The sequence below is a fragment of the Physella acuta genome, unplaced genomic scaffold (assembly GCF_028476545.2).
Source record: "Physella acuta isolate Inbredline_101_S28 unplaced genomic scaffold, ASM2847654v3 ptg000565l, whole genome shotgun sequence".
NCBI lineage: Eukaryota > Metazoa > Mollusca > Gastropoda > Physidae > Physella > Physella acuta.
In genome coordinates, this window is record NW_026732084.1 from 596,127 (window position 1) to 621,570 (window position 25,444).

General features: G+C 35.1%; 1 protein-coding gene across 7 annotated transcripts in view; it reads left to right on the plus strand.

The window, feature by feature from the left end:
- LOC131946592 (furin-1) overlaps positions 1–25,444 on the plus strand; it is a 96,253-nt gene that overhangs the window by 20,039 nt on the left and 50,770 nt on the right. For all 7 annotated transcript variants that reach the window (XM_059307469.1, XM_059307470.1, XM_059307464.1 and 4 more), the window contains 3 exons: positions 4,447–4,545; positions 5,233–5,331; positions 13,141–13,269. In XM_059307469.1, coding sequence (XP_059163452.1) covers positions 4,447–4,545; positions 5,233–5,331; positions 13,141–13,269 — 327 coding nt within the window. The remainder of the gene's footprint in view (positions 1–4,446; positions 4,546–5,232; positions 5,332–13,140; positions 13,270–25,444) is intronic.

Genomic DNA, 25,444 nt, shown 5'->3' on the forward strand with positions numbered 1-25,444 from the left:
TATTTGGGACTTTGATTGTCCTGCTTGACCTTCTCAGTGGTTTTTGATTTGGTGACTCAAGATTCTGACCATCTGGATTCTCTATCTCAGGAGGTCAGGATTTAAATCATTAACTCCAGAATTTACATTTTCTGACTCCAGACAACTTGGTTCACTCATATCAACAGAACTTGGTTGTAGAACAAACTGAGTTGGTGTGAACTGTTCAGATTTGGTGGGATTGATAGATTCACACTTATTATCTGCACAAGTTATTTTTAACTTTATAAGACACAGGTCCTGTACATTGAACAATTTGACCTGGTATCCATTTTTCCTTTCTCCCATAATTTCTTAGATACACATTATCATTAACTGCAAATTCTCTTTCAATGGATGATTTGTCATGATTTACTTTTTGTGTATGTTGATGTTGGGAAACAGACCTTTGAACAGTTGGATGTAGTAGGTCAAGATGAGTTTTAATTTTCCTACCACATAGCAATTCACATGGTGCAACATCTGTTGTTATATGAGGAGTTGTGCGGTATTTGGCTAATAACCTGTTTACTCTTTCATTGTCACATTTAGCTTCTTCTGTTTGATGTTACCCTTTTAGTTTCTGTAAGTGCTAATGATGTTAGCAAAGTTGTTTGATGATCACATTCCTTCTTACTTAAAGCATTTGAAATTGCCATATCACCATAATCATTTATTAAGTTACAAATACTTTGTTTAGGCAACTCTGACTGATAATGGACTGTATCTTCTCCATCTTTTATATTATCTTCACAAAGGTTTTTATTTCTTATTTTATATGGCCTTAAGTCATCATTCACAGACTCTTCAGGCCAACCATTCCTACAGTACTCATATACTTTTATTAAGCACTCATCTTTTTGTGTTTCTCTTTTAATATCATTCACATTTATATTGGAGTTATCCATGATAGTGAAGAGAACAAATACATCTTCTGGTACATAGCTCAGGCTTTGGTTTTTTAAAGGTAATCTACTAAGACTATCTGCACTATTCTCAGATCCAGGTTTGTATTTCAATTCATAATTGTATGCAGTTAGTGTGATAGCCCATCTTTGAATTCTTGGTGAGGCATGCTCAGGTAGGGTTTTGTTTTCTCCAAATAAACCTAGCAATGGTTTATGATCTGTAAAGATGGTGAACTTCCTACCAAACAGAAACTTATGAAATTTCTTAACACCAAAAATGATGCCTAAGCCTTCCCTATCTAACTGAGAATAATTTTTCTCAGCCTGGTTCAAAGATCTACTGGCAAAAGCAATGGGTCTGTCACCCTTCTCATCCATGTGGGACAAGACTGCTCCTACACCATCTGGTGAAGCATCACATGTTAATATAAGTCTTTTCCCTGGGTCATAGTGAGTTAGTAAGGTGTCAGAAGACAAAGCCTCTTTTGCTGTATTAAAAGCAGCTTCTTGTTGTTTACCCCAGTGCCAAGTTGCATTTTTCTGTAGCAGCTTGTACAGTGGTGATAGTTTACCAGACAGATTTCCTATGAACTTTGCATAGTAATTTATCAAGCCCAAAAAAGCTCTTAGTTGTTGGGTATTTTCAGGTTTGGGTGCTTCTTTAATGGCTTTTGTTTTCTCAGGTTGAGGTCTGATACCTTGCTTGCTTAATATATAACCAAGAAAACTAATTTCTGTCAGCATGAATTGACATTTATCTTTGTTTATCTTTAAACCTTTTTCACCAACAATTTTCAATACTTTATCAAGTGTTTTAAGATGTTCAGTGTCATTCTTACCAGTTATGTACACATTGTCAAAGTACACACAAACATTTGGAATATCCTTAAAAATACTGTCCATGACAGCTTGGAAAATTCCAGGGCTAGATGATATGCCAAAACATAGTCTTTCATATTGGTAGAGTCCTTTATGTGTGTTTATTGTCGTATAGACTTTTGAATCTGGATGCAGTTCTAGTTGAGTGTAAGCATGACTAAAGTCTAATTCAGTGAATTTGTCTCCTCCTGCCAAATTCAAAGAAATTTCCTCAATGTTAGGTATAGGGTACCTATTTAGCTCTATTTGCTTATTCAGTGTAGTTTTATAATCTCCACAAATTCTTATAGAACCATCCTTCTTTAACACTGGCACAATGGGCGTTGCCCAATCGGAATAGTCTACCTTCTTTATGATACCATTAGATTCCAATCTACTTAGCTCATTTTCAATTTTATTCCTCATTGCATAAGGTGGAACTCTAGCTTTGCAGTATCTTGGATTTGTGTCTTTAATGCTTAACTTCACTGTTCTATCATTTAGTAATCCAGGATTACCAAAAACACATTTATTTTCAGATATAACTTTATCTAGTGAAGTAAGACTAGATTCTTTTACATTCTTCAATGAACAAATACTCTCCCAATTTAACTTAAGATCACTTAACCAGTTCCTACCTAGTAATGGTGGTCCATTTCCTTCAACCACAAGAAGAGGAAGTTTAACACTTTGACCATTATAACTTACATGAACCATACACTCTCCTATTACCGGAACATTGTCACCAGTGTATGTTGTTAGACACTTGTGACATGGCTGTAGAGGCACTGATCCTCCTGTGACAGCGTCAAAATCTTTCTTTGTTATGACTGTTAGAGATGCTCCAGTGTCAAGTTGGAAGCTGATGCTCTTACCGTTGATATAAACTGGTACATTGATGGGAGCATGACTTATTGATTTCACAGAGAACAGGTTGAAATCCGGCTGCGAATCAGTTTGAGCATTTTCACAGGTAGAGTGGTTCATTGGTTGGGTTAGGTAGTCTTGGTGAGAGTTAACATAGTGCTGCCTTTGGTTGCGGTACTGTCTTGACTGGCTAGATTTAGCAACAGACGAAGACTTTGCAAAGCAGGCCTTGGCAATGTGACCTTGCTTACTGCACTTATAACAAGTTGCAGACTTGAACTTGCACCGATGAGATGCATGGGGACCTTTGCATCGATGACATTTTTGATAATTATTACTAGATTTAGATCTAGGATTAGAACGTGCAGGCTGTTTAGCATAAGCATAAGTTGGAATGCTCTGATGGGGTTGGTGTTTGTTGACTAACCTGCTGTTTACTGCATGGATCCCTGGAGGCGTTAGAGATTTTGCCGCATCTGATGACTGCTGGATTGAAGTTGCAAGTTGTATTGCTTTTTCTAATGTTAGATCTGACTCGAGCAGCAACTTTCTTTGAATATCAGGGCTGTTTACACCTGTCACAAACTTTTCACATAGTCTGTCAGACAGCGTTTCTCCAAATTCACAGAATCTACTTAAATGACGTAAAGCAGCAACATATTCTGATATTGACTCGTTTGGTTGACGAGTCCTACCGTCAAATCTAGCTCGACATAGAAACTTTGATGGGGTAGGCGCATGGTGGTCTGTTAGCAATTTGCTCAGCTCGTTAAAGCTCTTGGTAGTTAGACTAGCTGGTGCGCATAAGTCTTTTAGTAGCCTAAATTGTTGAGGCCCTATGACTGTTAACAAAACAGCTCTCTTTTTGGCTTCTATCGTCACGTCGTTAGCTTCAAGGTAAAAGCTTAACCTATCTAGGTAATCTTGAATGATTTCATCATTCGAATCAAATTCTTTTATTTGGCCATACAGCGCCATTATTCTAGAAATACTTAGCTAATTAGCTCTAGCAAACCTCTTTTTTGCGTAAGTAGGTGCTCTTTCTAGTAGATTATTTATCCTTCGTCGCCAATGTGATAGATTGGCAAACGCTGACGAGGAGCCACATTGGTTGTTAACAGTCTTTATTTACAGCCATGATGGAAAGAGGAAGGAAGCACCATATACAAGGGACATCACTCATAATAATAACAACATTATAAATATAACTAATACAAGAAGAGTGAGTTCCCTTGACCTCACAATTATCTCAATCTATTACAACAATAACATGCTGTTTTTTTTCTGTGTATGTTTTGTTTTAATTATGATTTTTGGTTCTCATTAACATTAGTTTTTTCTTGTATAAACCTCATTCAATGGCGGAGGGGGGGGGGGGGTGGTTGTCCAGGGGGTTAGGGGGGTCATGATCAGACATTAGAATTATGTGAAAAGATAAGTGCATGACAATTTCTACTAAAGTACAAAGTGCTATCTTTTGTTTGAGGTAAGTTTTCAGTTGGTGCAGATATATGTTAAAGCTTCATCATACTTCATGTAGGTTGAACGTGGTGTAGGTTTATTTTTTTTTGTATTAGGTTTTGGTTTATATTTATTTTTCATTCTTTAATTGTATATATACCCATATGAATTTACATCTAGATTTAGACATTATTCACAAATGTCCAGAGCAAGGCTGGGTGAATGTTTGTATATTTACATGAAGTACAATATTTACATGCACGTACACATACATACACCTACATACATACCATCCTTATCCTAAGCAATGAGCCATCTCTTCCTGTCATTTCAGATTATGCCAGACTACTATCATTTTCAACACAGAAAAGTAGCCAAGCGGTCTGCTTATGCCAGTACTCATTATCATCAACCATTAACAGAAGATAGTGATGTGAGTATCCACAGGTTTTGTCTAAATATTTACCAAATAATCTTTCCAGCTGATATGTTTCAAGCCTTGTATACAAGGGGTATCTCTGTGTGAAATGGCAGTGTATATGTTAGCAATAATTTCATTGGTCTGGAAAATGTTTTGTAAGCAGAAGTAAATATTTAAACTTTATTTACACTTGGTTTGTTTACTGTAAGCACTAGAGCACAGCTAGTCCAGCATACACTTGCTAGATAAATCTGTTCATACTTTTTTACTATTAATCATATTTTTTAGCAGGCTAAAAGTAATAAAAATTGTTTTATTTAAATTTTAAGGAGCAAATATAAATGCAAAGAATCCCCTTTAAACCAAGTGACCCTTTGGGGAGATGAAGTAGAGTTCATATGTTTCTTGACCTAGGCATATGAAGGGAAGGTGTGGTCAGCACTTTGCCCAGCTGCCTTTACTTTCCCTAACTTAAGTCAGGGACCCATCAGAGGTGGATGGACTCAGGGACAGTCTACTGACTTTGACCTGGGAATTGAACTCGAGACTTTTGAGCCACGCTCCGATAAGGAGCATATATAAGAAATTTAAATTTTCACTGATTCAACCTCAAATGTGAAAACTTGCAAGAATTAATATTTGTTAGCTAGTAAAGTAAAGAGGACATGATAAACTAAAGCAGTGTATGCTTTCTTTCAGATTTTATGGGTAGAGCAACAGGTAGCAAAGAGTAGACAGAAGCGCAGTGTCATTAATCAGCGCTTCAATGATCCAAAATGGCCACTTATGTGGTATTTGGTAAGTTGAAAAATATAAAATATTTCTATTAGATGAAGTGAAATGTATTCCACCTGATAGATTGTTAGTCACAGAGGCGTAGCGAGAGGGAGGGGACATATGTCCCCGGCGCCGACCTAGGGGGGGGGGGGGGGGGGGATTGAAAATTTGAGGGTGGGGGGTGCAAATCGAAAATTTGTCCCCGGGCGCCGGGAAGGGTCGCCACGCCTCTGGTTAGTCAGGTTGGCTATACAAACAGATCATGTTTATATTAGTTGGCTGGGCTAATTATCATTTTTTTCTTAGTAATACTGTTTGTTACATCTGAGGTTTTTATTTGTAATGACTAGGAAGTTGAAATTTTATTATGTGTTTCAATATTAATTATTTGCTTAAACTTTCTTTATACGTCATAAATATTCGTTCTCTAATTTGCGCCTTTTACGCCATCTTCTATTAACATTATTATAAACCTATTTTTAATAGCTTTCATAATTTTATCTATAGAAAATGATATTTCATTCGACAAAAATAATTCTGACAGTATAAATCTAGTTAGTTAATATAGAATTATACTAGATACGTCCATAAAAGTTTCCCTTTCAAACCTGACGGTCTATGGGGCAAGTGAGGTACAGTTCACTTGTTTCTGTGACCTCGGCATATGAAGAGATAGTGTGGTCAGCACTATGCCAAGCCGCCTTTACTTTCCCTAACGTGAGTTATGTACCCATCAGAGTTGGGTGGACTCAGGGACGGTCTACTGACTTGAACCCGTATTCAAACTCGAGACTTACAGGTTAGTAGTCCAGCTCTCTACCGCTAGACCACTCCGTCCCAGATACGTCCATGCCCAATGTAATATCTTATATAGATTTTTGGTAGAGAGAAATCAGGGAATTCACTAGGACCAACTTACCTGTTATACAGACATTTGGTAGAGAGAAATCAGGGAATTCACTAGGACCAACTTACCTGTTATACAGACATTTGGTAGAGAGAAATCAGGGAATTCACTAGGACCAACTTACCTGTTATACAGACATTTGGTAGAGAGAAATCAGGGAATTCACTAGGACCAACTTACCTGTTATACAGACATTTGGTAGAGAGAAATCAGGGAATTCACTAGGACCAACTTACCTGTTATACAGACATTTGGTAGAGAGAAATCAGGGAATTCACTAGGACCAACTTACCTGTTATACAGACATTTGGTAGAGAGAAATCAGGGAATTCACTAGGACCAACTTACCTGTTATACAGACATTTGGTAGAGAGAAATCAGGGAATTCACTAGGACCAACTTACCTGTTATACAGACATTTGGTAGAGAGAAATCAGGGAATTCACTAGGACCAACTTACCTGTTATACAGACATTTGGTGGGATAATTTTCCTCGATACCAAAGTCATATATCGGGTGGGAACAAGCGATAATTTTCCTCGATACCAAAGTCATATATCGAGTGGAAACAAGCGATAATTTTCCTCGATACCAAAGTCATATATCGAGTTGAAACAAGCGATAATTTTTCTCGATACCAAAGTCATATATCGGGTGGGAACAAGCGATAATTTTCCTCGATACCAAAGTCATATATCGGGTGGGAACAAGCGATAATTTTCCTCGATACCAAAGTCATATATCGAGTGGAAACAAGCGATAATTTTCCTCGATACCAAAGTCATATATCGAGTTGAAACAAGCGATAATTTTTCTCGATACCAAAGTCATATATCGGGTGGGAACAAGCGATAATTTTCCTCGATACCAAAGTCATATATCGGGTGGGAACAAGCGATAATTTTTCTCGATACCAAAGTCATATATCGGGTGGGAACAAGCGATAATTTTCCTCGATACCAAAGTCATATATCGGGTGGGAACAAGCGATAATTTTCCTCGATACCAAAGTCATATATCGGGTGGGAACAAGCGATAATTTTCCTCGATACCAATGTCATATATCGAGTGGAAACAAGCGATAATTTTCCTCGATACCAAAGTCATATTTCGGGTGGGAACAAGCGATAATTTTCCTCGATACGAAAGTCATATATCGGATGGGAACAAGCGATAATTTTCCTCGATACCAAAGTTTAAAATTTCGATGTAAACAGAGCTTTACTAAATTTGACTCTTAAAAAAAATGGAATTTTTATTTTTAAAAAAGTGATTTGCCTACGTAATGAAGGCTTATTTATAAGAAACGTGTTGTAGCATCATCCCACCCCAGTTGTTGAAGTCAGTTTAGAGTTGAGAGATAAATACCTCTAGCATCAGCCAGCTTGACGCTATTTATCATAGCTCTTATCTTTATCGCGTGTGTAGTCTCTGGTGTGCGCCGAAGGTTGGGCAAATAGATACGGAAGACTGGATACACGTATGGACCAAGCGTCTAATATATTCTACAACTCGCAGAACTCTTGGCACTTACTCTGATACGACTAATCCACATTTTAATGCACAGATCACTCATCTTCTAAAAAAAAAATAACGTTACCATATTTTTTACAGAAATTATGTTACTTTTTAATTGTAAAAAAAAAAAAAAAAAAAAAAAAAAGCGGGAGCGAACTGCCCATAATTTTCTAGTATATTTTTATGTAACAGTAAGGGTTGGAATGTCACTTCCATTGCTATCGGGCTAAAGATATATAGATCTAGAGAATTGTGACAACACTGCTCGGTTTTTTTTTTTTTTTTTTTTTTTTTTTTTTTTTTTTTTTTTTTTTTTTTTTTTTTTTAGAAAACACATTGATGTGAAAAGTTATTAAAATATGCTTTATGATAATAGTATAAAAATTATGAAAGTCTGGTTTGTGAGCAATCGGTTGCCGGTAATCGCACAGAGGTATATAGAAATCTACGCACAGAAGCTAATACTTGTATATAAAGTTTCGTCCATCTAATTGAAACGGTACTCAATTTATCCTTTTTTTAGAAAACGGAAATAGAGTTAAGTACCACTTCCGAATATTGGAGCTCACTCATAAATGGTAAATAATCTAAATGTAAGACTAACTAAAGGTGATGACTTCATTGGTTGATGTGATGATCTATAATATAAGGCTGGTGGTAGTGAGTCAGTCCGTCCGTCATCGCTATAGATTTTGGAACCATAAAAGTAAACATCAGCATATGCAGTGCTTTTTACTTGCATCGAATTGTCTTATTATAAATAGTTAGGTTGGGTTTATTTATATAGCGACTTAAATCTATTGTATAGTTGGCACAGTTTTTACCGTTTGAGAAAAAAATGTGTATGTGTTTAAAATACCATTTTTTTATAACCATATTCATTTTAAAAATATTCATTATTTTTCCTAATCTTACAAGCTCTCATTCGAAAACTTTTATATCCGTCAACATATTGTATTTGGCATAAATGAAAAGTTGGATTCCTCATGTATTTGATAATCTAAATTTCCATCATCTCGGAAACACCCAAAGCTTACAGTCGGCTTTACAATATACACAGATATGGTATTTTCGTGACCTATTTTTTTCGTTGCTTTTTGCTGTTTTTATCAGTTTGCAGTTTTTTACAACTAAAAAGTCTACTACTTATTTATTTATTAAACAATGCTCACCGTATTTTCAGTACTTGTTCCTCATGCAACAATAAAACTTTTCTCATGCGGGAATTGTGATGGCCTTCATAGAAAAAAGTTTATGGTACATAATATGCAAATTTTGAAACTTTTGAATACTACAAAGTGTACGATTTTTTAGACCTTGTAAAACTCTATTACCTATTTTAAAAAGTTGTCGTGACAAAAGGTTATAATATATACTGAAATATAAGCAGTTTAAATTTGATTGCTATAAGTGCATAAATAAAAAAGCATCAGCATTTTTAAAAAGTACCGAAACATTCACAATTGCATATGTTTTTTCGGGTTTCCATGACAACCAAAATTGTCTTCAAACATCTTTTTTTTTTCTGTTTAATACTTATTTTCATGTGTCAAACATGGTAAAAATATTAAAAATGCTTTATATCTTAAATTGTAAAAATTAGAAATAACCTTAGCATCTATTATATATAATAATGTGTGTATATATATATATATATATATATATATATATATATATATATATATATATATATATAAAGACAGTAATTCATTACCCCCTTTAAGTGCATCTAATCTAACTACAACTAAAACTCAAGTTTGTTTACATGTTTGAATATTTATATTTATTTGTTTGTTTGTTTGTCTGATTGGCTACGGGTGAAAATTGCATATGTTTTTTCGGGTTTCCATGACAACCAAAATTGTCTTCAAACATCTTTTTTTTTTTTCTGTTTAATACTTATTTTCATGTGTCAAACATGGTAAAAATATTAAAAATGCTTTATATCTTAAATTGTAAAAATTAGAAATAACCTTAGCATCTATTATATATAATAATGTGTATATATATATATATATATATATATATATATATATATATATATATATATATATATATATATATATATATATATATATATATATATATATATATATAAAGACAGTAATTCATTACCCCCTTTAAGTGCATCTAATCTAACTACAACTAAAACTCAAGTTTGTTTACATGTTTGAATATTTATATTTATTTGTTTGTTTGTTTGTCTGATTGGCTACGGGTGAAAATCTGCACTATGTGTAGAGCTGTAAAATAGTATGTAGGTAGAGAACAATTTTTGTTTTCAGACAGATTGCTAATCCTATATTTATTTAAAGACGTTAATTAATTTATTGATTTATTCATTGGTAGATTTTAAAAGTTTAGAAAAACGACTTTACTTTGAGTGAATAGTGACGTCACATAATTTGTGTACAATAAATGGCGGCTCCAATACAATATTTCGTTGCTTATTCAGATCTTTAAGGCGTTATAAAGCTAATTTTCTGTCGGCTATAACTTTAACAATACGTCCGTTTGCTGTTTTTATTACGTTCCAACACTTATATATATTTTCAACTGTCTTTTTCATTTAGTTTTACAATAAATTTCTCTAGCTCTACAATCTGTCCAAGAACGTTATTTATAGATCTACATCTAGAATCTAGGTCAAACCAAAGATTAGTTAGTTAAAAATACAATCCATTTTAAAATTATAATACAATTTTGAGTTTCTTTATTAAACTACTTTAGTCCTTAAATACTTGATATAAATCTTTGTGATTTATCTATCTAGATCTAGAATAGGTCTAATCTAGATCTAGCAAGAGTTACGCAAAAACTAGACTTAAGCAAATGAGTCGTAGAATCTCGATAATTCTACATAGATTTAGATAATTATGAGTTTCTATACTAAACTATTTAAGATAAAATTTAATTTGAAAGTTACTAGACTTAGATCTAGATCTAGATAGGGCCTATGCGTGTAAATCAAGTTACATAAGGAGACTCATAGTATTAAGTTATACCACAAAAAACATCAGTGACGTTTTGAGTCTAGACAGCTAAGTTGTTAGTGTAATAGGCTTTCATGCGGGTGGCACGGTTTCTAGACATATCACGTCAATGTTTAAAAAAAAATCAATTTTTTTTAGATGTGAATGATAAATTTGACTATCTGAACTTGGCGGGATGCAGGGCAGATGAAGTAGAGGTCATCTGTTTCTTTGTCCTAAGCATATGAAGGGATAGTGTGGTCAGAGACATGCTCGGCCGGAATAGTTTTTTTTTAAACGATAAAAACATGTTGTCTGAGACTTGGCGGGACACTGGGCAGGTGAAGTAGAGTTGAGTAGGTCACCTGTGATGTCAGTATATGAAAGGATAGTGTGGTCAGACCAATGCTCAGCCGAAATCGGTGTTTTTAAAAGATACAAAAACGTCTTTTTGAATGTGGGGTCTGGTTTTTTGTGACGATAAGTGACAGACGTGATGTTTTTAATGGATGACCCCCGGAACCCACAGTTATCCAAGGGATGACGGGTAGTCTAGTTATTACATAAAAGCTTGTTATTAAAACGTTTTTTGTGCATTATATTTTAACTAGCCGTCCCGGCCAGGCCCTGCTCTGGCTTCTGTGAAAAACCTTTCCGTTAAAGACCATTACCTGTGTGTTTAGTAATCATCATAAACCCGGCATTGCCCACCCAAACCACAACCAACCAAAACAACAAAACGCAAATATAACGCTAACACAATTACAAATACAAACGAAAACAAAAACCTAGCAACAAACCCAACCACAACCACAAACACCAATACAAACACAAAGAAAAAACAAACGAAAACAAAAACCTAACAACAAACCCAACCACAAACACCAATACCAAAAAAAAAACAACGAAAAAGCAAACGAAAACAAACCAAATCCAAACGCAAAACCAACCAAAAACACAAATACAAACCCAAACAAAAAAAACACAAACAAAAACGAAAAAAGAAAGAACAAAAACGAACCAAATCAAAACGCAACCACTAACGCAAACCCACCTAAACACAAAGAAAACACTAACGCGAACATAAACGCCCGGTGCAGAATCGCCTGTTTTAGCTTAATAAACGACTATAGTACCCCAACTTATTCATAGTTTTTGCACTCACTTAAACGAACGCGCCTGTTTCAATTTAATGAACAATTATAATACTCCAAGCTTATCCGTAAAATACCTAAAACATTTGCACTTGATCAATCCCCGCTAATTATGTAATTATTTTTTTCCCAACACCAAAACAAAGTAATTAAAAAGTAAATGCTTTTCAACTAATGCAATGGTTTCATAAAGGGAAGTAATTGTGTTTTGCCTAATTTATCAAAGGGAAGTAAGCGCTATAGGACTAAATAAAAACATAATTAGAATTTTTGTAAAAGATGATATTTTTTTAAAACTTGTGTTTAATGAACATGCCGACAATTATTACTATAATTTGAAAAATGAAAATGATTTCCCAACACTTTCAATAGTAATTTTTTAACTCATAAATTTAGACAAATGCGCACGATAATTTTCTAACACTTAAATCCATCGATAACCAGCGACAAACAAACATATGCGTTACAGAATTGAGCTTTATATATTAGATACTTTAAAATTTTTAATACAAAAGAGCTGCATTACTAAAAATTATTATTGCGCACCAAATGGACATAAAAAAAGGTTCGTATAATAGCGCGGTAAATAGTAGGTTGTAGGAGATTTTAATTATCTCACAAATAATCAGTTAGACATCCAATTAAGTCAAATTTGATGTCAGATTACATTGTCATCGGATCTTGACCTACGTTCTAAGTTATCGAAATTTTGCTCGGCAGTTTCGATTTATGACAGACGAGAAAGCCAGTCAAATAAAAGCGTGTAATAAAAATTTAAAAAATCAGATTTTGAATGCACTGAAAATAAATAAAAAACTGGCTTTGTATTTTAAGTTCTCACTCATTTATAAGTTTACATACAAGATGTAGCAGTAGCCCGTTAATTCTATCACAGTTCATCAGTAGCCCGTTAATTCTGACACAGTGTGGTAGCATTGCTCCTCAGGTTTACCTTTTTGAAACACACACCTGAGCTGAATTTTATTTTTGGTTTGTTAATTCACGACAGCGACATTACGTCCATAAGCAACATTGTAATTAATGTGTATAAGTCAAAGTTACCAAGGGATGAGAGAACCATCTTTGAATTTGTTACTTCTATGAACTAGAATGCTGTGATTAATCAAATTCACTCACGTTTTTTTTTTCTTGGCTCTTTCTTTCTTGGCTTGCACAATATCCCTAACTAATAAGCATTTTAAAAAATATAAAGTATAGGTCTAAATTTTGCTATTATTTATATTTTCATTGTTTTTATTCTGTATGTATTTTTGTGTAGAATCGCGGTGGAGGCTTGGATATGAATGTACGCAAGGCTTGGGATATGGGCTATACAGGCAAAGGAGTGGTAGTGACAATATTAGACGACGGTATAGAGAAAGATCACCCAGATCTAACTAAAAATTACGTAAGTAAATATTTTTAAATATGCTTCAGTTGATATGGATGTTAAATATTGTAGTTATTATTAAATTTAAAAAAAAAAACATTGTTTGGTGGTTCACTCTTGTTTAAAAAAAAGTATTAAAATGTCATTTACTAAAGAAACCTTTTCACCAAGTGTAAAATTTAAGTACTCTAATTGATTTTATGTTTATTAATCATGTTCATTCCCTCACAAAATCAAAGAGGAAAACCTTGTATTGATGATACAATTTTTCTTGCAACTTCTTGGCTATCTCGTGTTGTTCAAACATGTTCCCTTGGAGCCACCCTCTTTCCTCTAAACAACAGGTGTTATTTCTACCTCCCCGTCTCGATGAGCGCAATGTTCAAATGCCACACCAATGTTTTATTCAGCGGCTTCCACCTGCTGCCCCTCTGCTCCCTACACTAATACAGCTCTTTCTTCCTTCTCTCTCTCTCTCTCTCTCTCCCTTTCCAGGATTCTTGGGTTGTTTTCACACAATCCGGGGTGGTGGGTTGGTTCTAAACAACCTAGGTTGTTGGGTTGTTTCGACACAATGTATGTTGGTGGGTTGTTTCCAAACAACCTGGGTTGGTGGGTTGGTTCTAAACAACCTGGGTTGGTGGGTTGTTTCTAAACAACCTGGGTTGGTGGGTTGTTTTCCAACAACCTGGGTTGGTGGGTTGGTTCTAAACAACCTGGGTTGGTGGGTTGGTTCTAAACAACCTGGGTTGATGGGTTGGTTCTAAACAACCTGGGTTGGTGGGTTGTTTTCCAACAACCTGGGTTGGTGGGTTGTTTCTAAACAACCTGCGTTGGTGGGTTGTTTTCCAACAACCTGGGTTGGTGTGTTGGTTCTAAACAACCTGGGTTGATGGGTTGGTTCTAAACAACCTGGGTTGGTGGGTTGTTTTCCAACAACCTGGGTTGGTGGGTTGTTTCTAAACAACCTGCGTTGGTGGGTTGTTTTCCAACAACCTGGGTTGGTGGGTTGGTTCTAAACAACCTGGGTTGGTGGGTTGTTTCTAAACAACCTGGGTTGGTGGGTTGGTTCTAAACAACCTGGGTTGGTGGGTTGGTTCTAAACAACCTGGGTTGGTGGGTTGTTTTCCAACAACCTGGGTTGGTGGGTTGGTTCTAAACAACCTGGGTTGGTGGGTTGTTTTCCAACAACCTGGGTTGGTGGGTTGTTTCTAAACAACCTGGGTTGGTGGGTTGGTTCTAAACAACCTGTGTTGGTGGGTTGTTTTCCAACAACCTGGGTTGGTGGGTTGGTTCTAAACAACCTGGGTTGGTGGGTTGTTTTCCAACAACCTTGGTTTTTGGGTTGGTTCTAAACAACCTGGGTTGGTGGGTTGTTTTCCAACAACCTGAGTATACAATCATAAAGGTGTTGAAGAAAAAGGTCATAATGATTCTACATTTCTATCAAGCAAACCCTAGTCACGGGGGTCAGTGATGCAGTGGTCGCATGAGTCTCTGACATCGATGATCGATACTAACCTCTAGACCTCTGTGTCTGGCGCTCCGTATATCGGACCCGAATAGATCAGAACGAAAGATCAGTCCCTTCTCGGCTTTCCTTTTTAAATTCATCTGAAATTATTTTTACGCTAACTCTTAGATTTTATACTTTCTTTAGTATGATTAATTATAATTACTTAAAATATCACTACAATTTTACATTTTCAAAAGTTTTCTTAGATTAAATTGGTAGAATTTAAAGAAACGTATTTGTATAAGTTATTGTAAGTTGAAATGAGCAGACATAAGATCAAACACACAGAGGCCAAGGTTTTCCGTATTCGAATACTTAGTCCATCGATTGCAATTTATTTTTGACTTTCTGCTTTTACAATAAACCTGGAGTGATCTTATATAAACTTTCTCGAATATTCTTATATGAAACAACAGGGGATGGCAACTCGGGATATAGACATGATTTTAAATCCATTTTAAATACTTAAAATTTAAAAAATAGAATAAAATCTCGTTAGAAAAAAGAATTGCGCACCAAGTGAACGCCAAATAAAATGTGCATTATAGTGCGGAATATTATTAGTACTTTATAAATTCACATGCGTTTTTTGAGAAATCGAAAATAGTGTAAATTAGTACTTCCGGTCAACGGAAATTACTCAAAATTTGACAGAAGGTAGAGAATTAGATCTCTTACTCACATGTGAAATTTCATTTATCTATCTGAAATAGTACTTAAGTTATAGGCTTTTGAAAAATTCAAAGTAAAAAAAGTACCACTTTCGGTTATAGGAAATCGCTCAAAAGTTGATACGGACCTACGATTTTGATAAAATACTCATATATGAAATTTCATCAACCTAGCTTTAACGGTACTCAAGTTATCGTGTTTACAGACACACAGACATACACACAGACATACGGGCAAGATTGCAAAATTATGTTTTTCCGTATTAGTGAGGTGTAAAAGGTCAAGATTTGTAAAAATCTCGATATTTTTTTTTTTTTTTGCATGATTACAAGACTTTTTCTATACTTCGTATAATCGAGAAAGTAAAAAAATACTATTTTAAAAATATTTAATGACCCCTTGAATAGCCTAATCATGGTTGACTATTAAGTCATTATATTAAAACTCTACACATAATTAAAATATTAACTACCTGTCGTATGCAGAATTAACACTAGTAGAGATTTAGAGTAAAGGGGGGGGGGGGGGGAAGACGTAAGATGCAGCATAACGCAAGCTACAGCAAAACTTATGTCACAGTAAAACGCAAGCTACAGTAAAACGTAACGTTGGTCCCTCGCTAACAACACGAAATAGCCTGTGATTCGCTATTTTGTGAGATAAAAATAATATTCGCGTAATTTATACCTAGATCAGCCAGATATTATGTCACATTCGCTGCAAACGTTCTCTCCGAGATCTGACATAATAGATAATTAAACAGTATGGCTAATCAAATTCCAAAATATGCATTTTAGGAGCTGCTAGTCAAAATATTGCAGTGCTTAAATAGGTCCATTAATTAATTATATCCTTAGAGACACCTATCTACATATGATGTGCCTTCACGGAGGGACGAAATTCTCGGTCATTATGTTTATGCCTCCATGTTTTCATTGTCAACATTCCAAGCCTTGGGCCAGACCAGAAACACGAACAGGTTGGGAGGAAGAAATGTGGTGATGCTTTTTCTCCAGTTGGCTTGTTTTTGAGAGACACTTCTCACAATCTCTTATCACGCACAACGAGAGAGATTAAAACAACAGTGTCAAAACTTTCCAGCTGCAGTTTAGAAAAAGGTTTTGTTCAAAGCTTGTTGTAAGTAGACAGATGATGTATCCCGTCTTTTCACATTCACCGACAGCATTCAACTAAATAAGCTGGCTTTATGAACGTATTCGTCTCTTCTTAATTGTTTATCTCCACCATGTAATTACAACTTTATGTAAGATTTCCAGTGTGTACTCCACTATTTTTGTGGAGCTGTGACCCGAGAACGAGAACCGAATCAAAAAAAGTAAAAAAAAAAAAAACAACAGAAAGACTTTCATATTAAAAAAAACGTTATACACTCGTATTAATCGGATCCCCACCCTAACAGTATTTTTACTTTCTCGTATATACGAAGTATAGAGTCTTGTAATCGTGCAAAAAAAAAAATCGTGATTTTTGCAAATCTCAACGTTTTACAGCTAGCGGAGTCGGAAAAACATAGTTTTGCAATCTTGTCCGTAAGTCTGTGTCTACAGCTAGGTTGATGAAATTTCATATATAAGTATTTTATCAAAATCGTAGATCCGTATCAACTTTTGAGCGATTCCGATAACCGGAAGTGGTACTTTTTTCCTTTAATTTAAAATAAAAAAAACCTACAACTTGAGTAGTATTTCAATTAGAAAAATGAAGTTTCACAAGTAAGTAAAAGATCTAATTCTCTGCCTTCTGTCAAATTTTGAATAATTTTTGTTGACCGCTATTTCCGATTCTCAAAAAACGCATGTGAATTTATAAAGTACTAATAATATGCCGCACTATTATGCACATTTTATTTGGCGTTTACTTGGTGTGCAATTCTTTTTCCTACGAGATTTTATTCTATTTTAAAAATTTTAAGTATTTAAAATGGATTAAAAATCATGTCTATATCCCCAGTTGCCATCCCCTGCTGTTTCATATAAGAATATTCGAGAAAGTTTAGGGGAGATCACTCCCGGTGTATTACTACTGTAGAAGTTTGAGGGGGGGTGGTGCAAATCGAAAGTTTATCCCCGGGCGCCGGGAAGGGTCGCTACCCCTCTGACAAACACACAGAAAAACAAATGAAAACACAAACACAACGCAAACTCAATACGCAAACTCAGACGCAAAAACAAATACAAACACATAAGAAAATGCAAACACAAATGCAAAAAACAAAAAACAAACACAACGTAAACTGAAACAAAACGCAAACACAAGAAAACACAAACACAAGCGCAAATACAACGCAACACGCAAATGTAAACACAAATACAAACTCAACGCAAACAAACAAACGCAAACACAACGCAAAACGCAAACAAAAACGCAAAAACATACAAACACAGAACGCAAGTGCGAACACAAATACAAACACAGAAAAAAACACAAACACAAACTTAAACTTATAAATACTATAAGAGCCCATTTTATTGTCCAAACTATGAAGTGAAAAGCTACTATATTTGTGCGACGCGGGCGAAAACGGCATTTTTTACGGCTGTTTGACATACCAATAGAGTCAGTCTAAAAAGTGAGATGAAAAAGATGTTGAGATTTACCAGTCCCGCGTTAGTCCCATATAGTTTAGACCCAGTCTAAAAAGTGAGATAAAAAAAAATGTTGAGATTTACCAGTCCCGCGTTAGTCCCATATAGTTTAGACCCAGTCTACAAAGTGAGATGAAAAAGATGTTGAGATTTACCAGTCCCGCGTTTGACCCATATAGTTTAGACCCAGTCTAAAAAGTGAGATGAAAAAGATGTTGAGATTTACCAGTCCCGCGTTTGTCCCGACTACGGTACACATTATCTCCAAGTATCATCCACCGAGCTACTTGGGCTTAGCTTAGACAATTTATCGGTTTTCTCCTCACCCACCCATAGCCCAGCAGCCTTTAAAATGAGACCAAACACTGGTTCGTTGCCAATTTATCCTTTGGGGCTATTGATTCTTTATCCCTGCGGTATTGCAGAAACGTTTTCTGATTCTAGATTCAGCTGATACAGGATCAAGAAATATTTACGATTGGCTGTAGTAGCTTGTGACATTTTTTACTGCTTCGGTTCATGTATTTGTAACGTTTCCCGTGTACAGTATTTACAATTGATGGGACAAAAGACAACTTATGTCAGTCAGTAATATGAAATGTCTTAGTTGCAGCATTCATCATCCACTCCGTATAGTAGATAACCCCAACAGGAGATCAGTATAGGTCATTCAACCAACACAGTAGATATTCTAACAATAGTTTGTAGTCCATGCAATCATTTCGGAAATAGAGGAAAGCAGCACATCCAGTTGCCGGAAGTATGGGATCTTATATAGAAAACGTGTACTCGTCGAGAAAGAAAAATAAAACATATCAATAGTTGACAGATAAAACCGGATGTATCTAACTTTCTTCGGAGGGGGGGGGGGGGGACGGACACTGTTAAAAGTATATATATATTCTATATAAATTTCATTAGTTACTCAAAAATTGCTTGTTATACCAAAGGGATAGTTTTTCGTTTACAAGGATGTTTTTTTCTATACTCAGCAAAAAATGATAATTTCCTACAGTAAAAAAAGTTAAGCTTCCTTTTGATAAAATGTAAAATTGCGAGAATTTTTTTTTCCTTTAAAGCATTGGCTCTGTTGTTACTGGAAAAACATTAGTAGTCTCGTCCAGAGTCAATATTTACAGTCCTTACTTGAGACTCATCGACTCATACATATTTCATCAGCGTACTTTATTCTCTGCATACCGTAGTAGACGTCGTTTTCTCCGTACATCATCCTCTCTACATCTTTAAGTTGCCATCATATTCTCCGTACATCATTCTCTCTACATCTTTTAGTTGCCATCATATTCTCCGTACATCATTCTCTCTACATCTTTTAGTTGCCCTTACATTCTCCGTACATCACTCTCTCTACATATTTTAGTTGCCTTTACATTCTCCGGACATTATTCTATCTACATCTTTTAATTGCCCTTACATTCTCCGTACATCATTCTCCCTACATCTTTTAGTTGCCCTTACATTCTCCGTACATCATTCTCTCTACATCTTTTAGTTGCCCTTACATTCTACGTACATCATTCTCCCTACATCTTTTAGTTGCCCTTACATTCTCCGTACATCATTCTCTCTACATCTTTTAGTTGCCCTTACATTCTCCGTACATCATTCTCCCTACATCTTTTAGTTGCCCTTACATTCTACGTACATCATTCTCCCTACATCTTTTAGTTGCCCTTACATTCTCCGTACATCATTCTCCCTACATCTTTAAGTTGCCATCATATTCTCCGTAATCATTCTCCCTACATCTTTTAGTTGCCCTCACATTCTCCGTACATCATTCTCTCTACATCTTTTAGTAGCCCCACATTCTCCGTACATCATTCTCTCTACATCTTTTAGTTGCCCTCACATTCTCTGTACATCATTCTCCCAACAATTACTAAAATAAGAAATAAACATATTTTGTGTAAAAAAAATCATCATTAATAGGAAGGTACACAGATTTTTCGATCTGATATTTTTTATTGTATTGGTTTGTACAAAGCTTCGCATTAGTTCGTTACAACTTTCGTGGTTTTAACTTAAGTACTGTTGTTTAAATAACATAACTTGAAATCTCGTTAATAACTAATAAGATCCGTGTTGGCTGAAAACAGCTGCTGCAAAACCTTGATTATCTCAGATTATTACAAAGTTCAGCACTGTTAGACCCCATTTTTCCCCACCCAATCTTGTATTGAATTGTATGAAGGTATGCCAATTCTTACTCTCTAACCGCTCTACCCGTCGGCTTCTTCCTTATCTACTGCTCATCTTCATTTTTTTGGAGCTAAAATGAAGAGTAAACCGAATGAGAAAAAAAAAAGCAGATGAGGCTTGGTTGGATCACTGCACTTGTTGATTTGACGTGTTATCTCTAAGCGCAAGAGTTATCGTTTTGTATACTTACAAAACTATCTGGACTGTGTAGCAAGAAAGAAAACTAGCTATGAGCGTTTTTAACATTGGTATGCCGCATTCAAATGCGTTATCTTTAAGAAGCTTTCGTGAGTTATTTTGAAATAGTTTTATTTACTTCACTTGTGGTGTGTATTGAAAACTCATCGTTTCTTTACTTGACTCTCTAAAGTCTTAAAGACTCAAACATCGTTTCTTTACTTGACTCTCTAAAGTCTTAAAGACTCAGACATCGTTTCTTTACTTGACTCTCTAAAGTCTTAAAGACTCAAACATCGTTTCTTTACTTGAATCTCTAAAGTCTTAAAGACTCAGACATCGTTTCTTTACTTGACTCTCTTAAGTCTTAAAGACTCAGACATCGTTTCTTTACTTGACTCTCTAGACTCGGACATCGTTTCTTTACTTGACTCTCTAAAGTCTTAAAGACTCAGACATCGTTTCTTTACTTGACTCTCTAAAGTCTTAAAGACTCAGACATCGTTTCTTGACTTGACTATCTAAAGTCTTAAAGACTCAGACATCGTTTCTTTACTTGACTCTCTAAAGTCTTAAAGACTCAGACATCGTTTCTTGACTTGACTCTCTAAAGTCTTAAAGACTTAGACATCGTTTCTTTACTTGACTCTCTAAAGTCTTAAAGACTCAGACATCGTTTCTTGACTTGACTCTCTAAAGTCTTAAAGACTCAGACATCGTTTCTTTACTTGACTCTCTAAAGTCTTAAAGACTCAGACATCGTTTCTTTACTTGACTCTCTAAAGTCTTAAAGACTCAGACATCGTTTCTTTACTTGACTCTCTAAAGTCTTAAAGACTCAGACATCGTTTCTTTACTTCATTCTCTAAAGTCTTAAAGACTCAAACATAATTTCTTAACTTGACTCTCTAAAGTCTTAAAGACAGACATCGTTTCTTTACTTGACTCTCTAGACTCAGACATCGTTTCTTTACTTGACTCTCTAAAGTCTTAAAGACAGACATCGTTTCTTTACTTGACTCTCTAGACTCAAACATAGTTTCTTTACTTGACTCTCTAAAGTCTTAAAGACTCAGACATCGTTTCTTTACTTGACTCTCTAAAGTCTTAAAGACTCAGACATCGTTTCTTTACTTGACTCTCTAGACTCAAACATAGTTTCTTTACTTGACTCTCTAAAGTCTTAAAGACTCAGACATCGTTTCTTTACTTGACTCTCTAAAGTCTTAAAGACTCAGACATCGTTTCTTTACTTGACTCTCTAGACTCAAACATAGTTTCTTTACTTGACTCTCTAAAGTCTTAAAGACAGACATCGTTTCTTTACTTGACTCTCTAGACTCAAACATAGTTTCTTTACTTGACTCTCTAAAGTCTTAAAGACTCAGACATCGTTTCTTTACTTGACTCTCTAAAGTCTTAAAGACTCAGACATCGTTTCTTTACTTGACTCTCTAGACTCAAACATAGTTTCTTTACTTGACTCTCTAAAGTCTTAAAGACTCAGACATCGTTTCTTTACTTGACTCTCTAAAGTCTTAAAGACTCAGACATCGTTTCTTTACTTGACTCTCTAAAGTCTTAAAGACTCAGACATCGTTTCTTTACTTGACTCTCTAGACTCAAACATAGTTTCTTTACTTGACTCTCTAAAGTCTTAAAGACTCAGACATCGTTTCTTTACTTGACTCTCTAAAGTCTTAAAGACTCAGACATCGTTTCTTTACTTGACTCTCTAGACTCAAACATAGTTTCTTTACTTGACTCTCTAAAGTCTTAAAGACAGGCATCGTTTCTTTACTTGACTCTCTAGACTCAAACATAGTTTCTTTACTTGACTCTCTAAAGTCTTAAAGACTCAAACATCGTTTCTTTACTTGACTCTCTAAAGTCTTAAAGACTCAGACATCGTTTCTTTACTTGACTCTCTAAAGTCTTAAAGACTCAGACATCGTTTCTTTACTTGACTCTCTAAAGTCTTAAAGACAGACATCGTTTCTTTACTTGACTCTCTAGACTCAAACATCGTTTCTTTACTTGACTCTCTAAAGTCTTAAAGACTCAGACATCGTTTCTTTACTTGACTCTCTAAAGTCTTAAAGACTCAGACATCGTTTCTTTACTTGACTCTCTAGACTCAAACATAGTTTCTTTACTTGACTCTCTAAAGTCTTAAAGACTCAGACATCGTTTCTTTACTTGACTCTCTAAAGTCTTAAAGACTCAGACATCGTTTCTTTACTTGACTCTCTAGACTCAAACATAGTTTCTTTACTTGACTCTCTAAAGTTTTAAAGACAGACATCGTTTCTTTACTTGACTCTCTAAAGTCTTAAAGACAGACATAGTTTCTTTACTTGACTCTCTAAAGTCTTAAAGACAGACATCGTTTCTTTACTTGACTCTCTAGACTCAAACATAGTTTCTTTACTTGACTCTCTAAAGTCTTAAAGACAGACATCGTTTCTTTACTTGACTCTCTAGACTCAGACATAGTTTCTTTACTTGACTCTCTAAAGTCTTAAAGACAGACATCGTTTCTTTACTTGACTCTCTAGACTCAAACATAGTTTCTTTACTTGACTCTCTAAAGTCTTAAAGACTCAGACATCGTTTCTTTACTTGACTCTCTAAAGTCTTAAAGACTCAGACATCGTTTCTTTACTTGACTCTCTAGACTCAAACATAGTTTCTTTACTTGACTCTCTAAAGTCTTAAAGACTCAGACATCGTTTCTTTACTTGACTCTCTAAAGTCTTAAAGACTCAGACATCGTTTCTTTACTTGACTCTCTAAAGTCTTAAAGACAGACATCGTTTCTTTACTTGACTCTCTAAAGTCTTAAAGACAGACATCGTTTCTTTACTTGACTCTCTAGACTCAAACATAGTTTCTTTACTTGACTCTCTAAAGTCTTAAAGACAGACATCGTTTCTTTACTTGACTCTCTAGACTCAAACATAGTTTCTTTACTTGACTCTCTAAAGTCTTAAAGACAGACATCGTTTCTTTACTTGACTCTCTAGACTCAGACATAGTTTCTTTACTTGACTCTCTAAAGTCTTAAAGACTCAGACATCGTTTCTTTACTTGACTCTCTAAAGTCTTAAAGACAGACATCGTTTCTTTACTTGACTCTCTAAAGTCTTAAAGACAGACATCGTTTCTTTACTTGACTCTCTAGACTCAGACATAGTTTCTTTACTTGACTCTCTAAAGTCTTAAAGACAGACATCGTTTCTTTACTTGACTCTCTAGACTCAAACATAGTTTCTTTACTTGACTCTCTAAAGTCTTAAAGACAGACATCGTTTCTTTACTTGACTCTCTAGACTCAGACATAGTTTCTTTACTTGACTCTCTAAAGTCTTAAAGACAGACATCGTTTCTTTACTTGACTCTCTAGACTCAAACATAGTTTCTTTACTTGACTCTCTAAAGTCTTAAAGACTCAGACATCGTTTCTTTACTTGACTCTCTAAAGTCTTAAAGACTCAGACATCGTTTCTTTACTTGACTCTCTAGACTCAAACATAGTTTCTTTACTTGACTCTCTAAAGTCTTAAAGACTCAGACATCGTTTCTTTACTTGACTCTCTAAAGTCTTAAAGACTCAGACATCGTTTCTTTACTTGACTCTCTAAAGTCTTAAAGACAGACATCGTTTCTTTACTTGACTCTCTAAAGTCTTAAAGACTCAGACATCGTTTCTTTACTTGACTCTCTAAAGTCTTAAAGACAGACATCGTTTCTTTACTTGACTCTCTAGACTCAGACATAGTTTCTTTACTTGACTCTCTAAAGTCTTAAAGACAGACATCGTTTCTTTACTTGACTCTCTAGACTCAAACATAGTTTCTTTACTTGACTCTCTAAAGTCTTAAAGACAGACATCGTTTCTTTACTTGACTCTCTAGACTCAAACATAGTTTCTTTACTTGACTCTCTAAAGTCTTAAAGACAGACATCGTTTCTTTACTTGACTCTCTAAAGTCTTAAAGACTCAGACATCGTTTCTTTACTTGACTCTCTAGACTCAAACATAGTTTCTTTACTTGACTCTCTAAAGTCTTAAAGACTCAGACATCGTTTCTTTACTTGACTCTCTAAAGTCTTAAAGACTCAGACATCGTTTCTTTACTTGACTCTCTAGACTCAAACATAGTTTCTTTACTTGACTCTCTAAAGTCTTAAAGACAGACATCGTTTCTTGACTTGACTCTCTAGACTCAGACATCGTTTCTTTACTTGACTCTCTAAAGTCTTAAAGACTCAGACATCGTTTCTTTACTTGACTCTCTAAAGTCTTAAAGACTCAGACATCGTTTCTTTACTTGACTCTCTAGACTCAGACATCGTTTCTTTACTTGACTCTCTAAAGTCTTAAAGACTCAGACATCGTTTCTTTACTTGACTCTCTAGACTCAGACATCGTTTCTTTACTTGACTCTCTAAAGTCTTAAAGACTCAGACATCGTTTCTTTACTTGACTCTCTAGACTCGGACATCGTTTCTTTACTTGACTCTCTAAAGTCTTAAAGACTCAGACATCGTTTCTTTACTTGACTCTCTAAAGTCTTAAAGACTCAGACATCGTTTCTTTACTTGACTCTCTAAAGTCTTAAAGACAGACATCGTTTCTTTACTTGACTCTCTAAAGTCTTAAAGACAGACATCGTTTCTTTACTTGACTCTCTAGACTCAAACATAGTTTCTTTACTTGACTCTCTAAAGTCTTAAAGACTCAAACATCGTTTCTTTACTTGACTCTCTAAAGTCTTAAAGACTCAGACATCGTTTCTTTACTTGACTCTCTAAAGTCTTAAAGACTCAAACATAGTTTCTTTACTTGACTCTCTAAAGTCTTAAAGACAGACATCGTTTCTTTACTTGACTCTCTAGACTCAAACATAGTTTCTTTACTTGACTCTCTAAAGTCTTAAAGACAGACATCGTTTCTTTACTTGACTCTCTAGACTCAGACATAGTTTCTTTACTT